At 51.0% G+C, this 6,280-nt stretch overlaps 1 protein-coding gene across 10 annotated transcripts in view; it reads left to right on the plus strand.

The window, feature by feature from the left end:
- PITPNM2 (phosphatidylinositol transfer protein membrane associated 2) overlaps window positions 1–6,280 on the plus strand; it is a 106,326-nt gene that overhangs the window by 95,619 nt on the left and 4,427 nt on the right. For all 10 annotated transcript variants that reach the window (XM_085555674.1, XM_032447868.2, XM_085555681.1 and 7 more), the window contains 7 exons: window positions 1,415–1,563; window positions 2,687–2,803; window positions 2,993–3,109; window positions 3,330–3,478; window positions 4,167–4,316; window positions 4,407–4,590; window positions 5,613–5,741. In XM_085555674.1, the coding sequence (XP_085411800.1) occupies window positions 1,415–1,563; window positions 2,687–2,803; window positions 2,993–3,109; window positions 3,330–3,478; window positions 4,167–4,316; window positions 4,407–4,590; window positions 5,613–5,741 (995 nt within the window). The remainder of the gene's footprint in view (window positions 1–1,414; window positions 1,564–2,686; window positions 2,804–2,992; window positions 3,110–3,329; window positions 3,479–4,166; window positions 4,317–4,406; window positions 4,591–5,612; window positions 5,742–6,280) is intronic.

Raw genomic sequence — 6,280 nt, forward strand, 5'->3', positions numbered from 1 at the left:
CCAGGAGCTGCCAGCTGGGAAGGCACAGACAGAAGTGGCTACAAGGAGGTGCCTGTGTGATCTGGAAAAGTCGTGTTGATCCAGCAGTGCCCATCTCCTCTTTCAGGAGGAGCCTCTTCAGAAACTCAGGGACTATTAGGATGGTTTGGGCATTTGGCACAACAGAGCTGGGTGTAGGGATGTGCTGATGCTGTTGGTTTCTATGCTTTGCTGTGATGTAGCAGATCTCTGGAAGGGGCTGCTGGGTCCGTTATTTAAGTTCATCACCTGGGTTCCTCACCATCTCACTTTCCTTTAATAAGAGGGTTTTGTTGGACTGTACCTTATATCCGGCAGCCTTCCCAGAAGTCCATAAAAACTGGTCACTGAGAAAACCAGGTTTGAGGAAAAAGGCTGTCAAAGCCCCAGCTTGCAATCTGCATGCAAACACAGCTCCTCCTCTTGCTGTCCTGACCGGGTCCATCTTCTCTTTCCATGGGTGCTCTTCCATGCTGGAGTGTGCAGGAGTCAAGGACTCCACTGCTATCAGGGTTGGAGGGTTTGGGCTGAAATGTGCTTGTTATGGATCTGGAATGGATGTGTAAGCGGGCAGAGTTCAAAGCAGTGCTGAAGTGTGATGGTGCCACCTGTGTATGGCAGTTGCCACTCACTTGTGCCTGAGCTGTTGTCTCTGGGGAAAGAAACTTTTTTTCTATGTTTTCTTTAATCTTGCCCACCCAAACAGTGTATTTTTAAGTCCCTGCACAGGGGACCAGAGTACCAGAGCCTTTGGACACTTTCCTCATGGCCCGTATTCCTGGGGAGGCTGGACACCTGCCACCTGCAGTTTGGTGGCCTGGGAGGGCAACAAGGACTTGCTTGGGACTGCCAGTCCTGGCAGCACATGCCATAGCACCCTGCCTTGTGATGGACTCTATGTCTCACATGGGCTCCCAGTTTTCCAGTCCTATGCAGTGTGGCCAAGGTCTGGATGCTGAAGTCTTTCACTTCTCGGTGAAGGAGTTTGAAGCAGGACTGGAGATGATCTGGGCACATGCTGCAGCGGGCAGAATACACACACATCTTTCCTATCTCCAACGGAGACATGTTTTGTCTTCTGCTTTGGCACAGGGGTTCCTAGGCTGCATGTGAGCCTTGGGTCCCTCCCCTGGGGTCTGGACTAGTGGCCAGTTAATACCCACCCTCTGGTGTCTTCCTATCTCCTTCAAATAAGGAGAGCTCAAGTGCTGCTGTCCCTATGTGTTCCTCCCTTGGTCTGGGAAGGCACTGAGCCCTGGGTTGGTTGTTGCCTCTTAACAGTGTGACCAACAAGGAAGCAACCTCCCCCTATGTGGATCCAGGAGCCAGAGCCCTGGGGCAGAGACTGCGCGTGTGTCCAAACCTGCTCTGTCTAAACAGGTCTTTTTGCTTCCAGTTGCTGCCAAGTGGTGGGGAACCAAAAGGATCGACTACGCTCTCTACTGTCCTGACGCTCTGACAGCTTTCCCTACGGTCGCCTTACCACATCTCTTCCACGCCAGCTACTGGGAGTCCACAGACGTCGTCTCCTTCCTACTGAGACAGGTCTTCCAGCCCCTGCTATACCCTGGGTCCTTAAGAGCATAGAAATAGAAAAACTAAAACCAAGTTTGTTGCCCACTACGGTGCTTGGGCTTGCTTTGTATTAGCTCAGCTGTTAAGCTGTCCCCACTCTCTCTCAGCCTCCTTTGCTGCAGCTCTCAATTATTTATGACTCTGTTGGCAAACTTTCTTTCAGTGCTTTTCTAAATTGTGTGGGAACCATAAACAACAGAGATGTCAGTGCTGGAGGCAGCAGAGAGTAGGGAGACCCTTTCTTCTTGGGCTGTATCTAACCCAGCAAGGTATATCTGTTTCCTGGATAGCTGCTGTGAAACCACATTGAACTTAATGAGGAAGAAGAGAGCAAGAGACCCATAATTGTGCATAGTTATACACAAAATGCCCCACTGGGTTTAGCCCAAACCTGGGTCTGTAGCATAGTGTGGCACTTCGTATCCTGCCGCTCTCCATCTCTTCTCAGCCTGCTGGTGTCTGCCTCTATGGTGTGGCATCCCTCCTCCTCTGGTGCCTATCTCTGCCCTGAAACTCTAGTTTTGCACATTCCCTGGCCTCTTGCTGTCCTTACAGAACACCAAGCCACTTCTTTCCCTAATAAGGACTTGTTTCTAATCTCTGGAGAAGGCAGAAAACTGTTGAATAGTTTTATTCTCCAGAGGTCACCTCTCATTCTTACAGCAGTCTCTGAGATACCTCTTAGCCTTTGAGGTCTGTGGTGTTCAATTCTTGAGTGGAAAGGGGATTGTAAGAGCAACATAGGTGGGAGTAGTGAGTGCCTGGAGGAAGGGCAGGGCTCTTCCTGCTGTGTTTGAGGCAGCTTTTGCCTCCTGGCAGTCCAACCCTCCTTTTTTACCTGCATCCCAACTAGGATTAAGGCAGTGGTGTCCACAGGCTTTGCTAGTTCAAAAGAAAACTATTTTCCCTTCTCTTATGGGAGGAACTTCTAAAACCTACTAGTTGATGAACCAAATGCACAGCAGTAAACTTGGGCTATCTCTGTCAAGGCATTGTCTTTAGGCAGGGCTGGCTGGGGAGATGAAGGGGGTTCAGGCAGGAAAGGGGCACTGTGCAAGTGACTGATGTGCTGGTGGCCTCTGTCCTCCCACAGGTGATGAGACACGAGAATTCGAGCGTGTTGGAGCTGGATGGGAAGGAGGTGTCTGTCTTCACCCCCTCCAAGCCCCGCGAGAAATGGCTGCGTAAGAGGACACATGTGAAGCTGCGGGTAAGGGGCTGCTCCTGCAGGAACAGGGAGCACTGTCATATAGAGGGGCTGAGTTGTGGATGAACTGGGGGGAGAAATTCATGCTCTAATTTGTCTGGTTGTGTTTGGCATTCCCCTGTGGGATGTTTCATTAGTGAACTCATGGAACTGACATTTTGGTTTTGCTTTTTTTCTTCTTGTCTTATGCAGAATGTCACAGCCAACCACAGGATAAATGACACCATTGCTAATGAAGATGGACCCCAGACCCTGACTGGAAGGTTTATGTACGGTCCATTAGATATGGTCACACTCACAGGAGAAAAGGTACCGTCTATTATAGGGATTGTGCACCAGGTGGTGGTGAGAATAATGGGGGACAGGGACAGGAAGCACTGGTCAGTGCTCCCTTACTGCCTGCCTGGGCTCCCCTGCTTCAGTTTGTGTGGAAGCTTGTGCCAGGATGGGAGATCCTCACCCTTGGCCTGTTTTACTGCTCATTGGTGTCTTCAGTGCTATGTTTGACCCAGACTCACTGTCTTCCCAGGTGGACATTCACATCATGACCCAGCCTCCATCAGGAGAGTGGGTTTATTTCGACACTGAGATCAGCAACAGCAGTGGCAGAATTTCTTATGTCATCCCTGAGAACCGGCGCCTGGGCATTGGTGTGTACCCTGTCAAGATGGTGGTCAGGTGAGGTACCTTGGGTGAACATGGCTTAGTTTCTGATAGGATACAATAGGCTTTAAACATGCCACGTGGGCTGCATGACACAGCCATAGACCTGTTACCCATAACTAAAGAGACATTTGATACCTAGAACATGATCCCTCCTTGTGTGGCAGCTCTGATTATTGAATGTGATCAGAGCCTGGTTTGCTAGCAATGGGAACAAAACTGTGCTCTGCTGCTGTAAGAGGAAGGTCTGTGTTTTATTCTGCCTCTTACATCATCAGTAGGATGGTAATTGAGCTCTGGTTGCAGGAGCAGGCCTTCTGCAGCCGTAGGTGTATGGCCTTGCTGTCTCCTGCAAAACTGCACAACCGAGTGTATTTTAAATGATATACACTTGTCCTTGAAGGGCAGAACTTTGTACTCAGGATAATTTACAGCCTAAGTGGTTCCAGCTGAGCTCTGGTTGCTGACACTTTGAGCCACTGAAGTACGCTGGCTGTAGGGCTCCAGAGCACAGTTTTGAGCCCTGCTTTATCACACAATCCTTCCTGCAGTGTCCATCACTGCTGTAACTGGGGGTGGCTCTTACAGGCTCTGGGACAGGTTTGGGTGCTGCTCAGTGCTTGTGGTGCACTTCAGTACTCAGTGATACCTTCTGATATAACCTCTGTACATCAAGGACTGGAAGTACCTGTTTCCCTTCCAGGGGTGACCACACATACGCAGACAGCTACATCACAGTTCTGCCAAAGGGGACAGAGTTTGTGGTGTTCAGCATCGACGGCTCCTTTGCTGCCAGTGTATCCATCATGGGCAGCGACCCCAAAGTCCGCGCCGGAGCAGTTGACGTTGTAAGGTGAGCAGCAGGAGCTTGGAATGGTTGGTTTGTTTTGACCATAGCATTGCACTAGGTCTGTAATCCGTGGGTCTGTGGATTTTCTTCTAGGCACTGGCAAGACCTTGGCTACCTCATTATCTACGTCACGGGCCGCCCCGACATGCAGAAGCAGAGGGTGGTAGCGTGGTTAGCACAGCACAACTTCCCCCATGGGATCGTCTCATTCTGCGATGGGCTCGTTCACGATCCACTGCGGCACAAGGCCAACTTCCTGAAATCCCTCATCACCGATGTAAGCCTGCATCTGCTGAAATATGACCGTAGCACAGGTGGAGATTGCTGCTCATCCAATTGCCCCTGTCAGCACTGGTCTCTTGGCAGCAGCGGGCCCGCGGTGGAAGATTAATCTCTGTTCATTTTATTTTCATTCTTTTATTGCTCCGCAAAAGTGCCCATGCTGTTAAATTGTGTCATTTCTGCTCTGCGCTGTCCCATTTCATCACAGGTTCTTCCAGTACTTAAATGCCAAGTGAAACATAGGGAGCAGTGCCTTCCCTTCCCTCCTCAGGTGCTGTAGTCACCTGTTCAGTGCCATTGTGTAACCTGCTGCTCTGGGGGGCCCTTTGGAGAGGGCAGAGGGGAATGGGGCCTTGCACCACCCAGCCTGGAGAGGTGCATGGAGCATCTCCCAAACATTCAGCCCAAGGGAGGTCTTAATGTCACCCCGCACAGAGGTTAGAAAACCTTTGGATAGAGCAAGCTTTTCTCTGTCAGACAAGTGGATTAACTGCTAGCATCCAGAGCATGTGTGCCCTGCCTTGAACAGAACTGATGAGGGCTTCGTCCAAGAGCTGCCTTTGTTCTCTGCCCCCAGAGGCAGTGTATTTTGCTGCCTGTCCCTTCTCCCTCTGTCCTGCAGCAGAGTAGCATTATTGTGTATGGCACCATGGCCACTGGGGGGGGGGGAATGCTGCGTGCTAATGCTGGCTCTGAAGGGGGTTGCAAAGCTCTCCTCTCCCCCAGAGATGAGCAGGCAGCCAAGTGTGCACCATCCCTGCCCCCTGTGGACCTCAAGGAAAGGCAGCAAGGGCAGATCTGCTTTGCTGTTGCTGTTACTCCTCTTGTTCTGGCCTGTAAACATCCTCAGCTCTGTTAATTAATGCTTTGCTCAGCGATGCGTTATCCAGCTGGGAACTTACATAAGTTATTGACCTAAGATTCCCACAAATGCTATTAAAAAACAACAAACCCTGCCTGTTGAGCAGCATGGAGCTCCCATATGTTCCGACCGCGTGCTGCTTTTTCTCTCTGCAGCTCCACATGAGGATCCATGCAGCATATGGATCCACCAAGGACATCTCTGTGTACAGCTCCATCAGCCTCCCGCCCACACACATCTACATTGTTGGCCGACCCACTAAGAAGCTGCAGAGCCAGTGTCAGGTAGGAGCCAGCTGGTCTGAGCCCCACAGGTGCTGCCCCGAAAGCCACAGGCTTACCATGGGAGGGGATGCAATGGGAATTTAGTCACCCTTGCACTGGATGATGAGCTGGTGTTTGCTGTCTGGTTACTGTGTCCAAATGTAGAGTTTTCAGTACAGGAGAGATGTGGACCTGTTGGAGTCCAGAGGAGGGCCATAAAAGTGATCTGAGGGATGGAACACCTCCCTGTGAGCACAGGATGAGAGCTGGGGCTGTGCAGCCTGGAGAAGAGGGGCTTTGGGGAGAGCTGTGAGCAGCCTGTCGGTGTCTGATGGGGCTTTAAGAAAGAACAGACTTTACCAGGGTCAGTGTGATAGGACAGGGAGAATTGGTTTCAAACTTAGAGACAGATTTAGACTGGGTATAAGGAAATTTTTATAATAAGGGTGATGAGGCACTGCACAGGGTGCCCAGAGAGGTGGAGGTGACCCATCCCTGTATGGTCAGGGGAGGGGGCTGTGAGCACTGATGGAGATGTGGGTGTCCCTGAGCACTGCAGG

This window comes from Coturnix japonica, chromosome 9 (assembly GCF_054131305.1).
Source record: "Coturnix japonica strain WE chromosome 9, WE-NBRP24, whole genome shotgun sequence".
Taxonomy (NCBI): domain Eukaryota; kingdom Metazoa; phylum Chordata; class Aves; order Galliformes; family Phasianidae; genus Coturnix; species Coturnix japonica.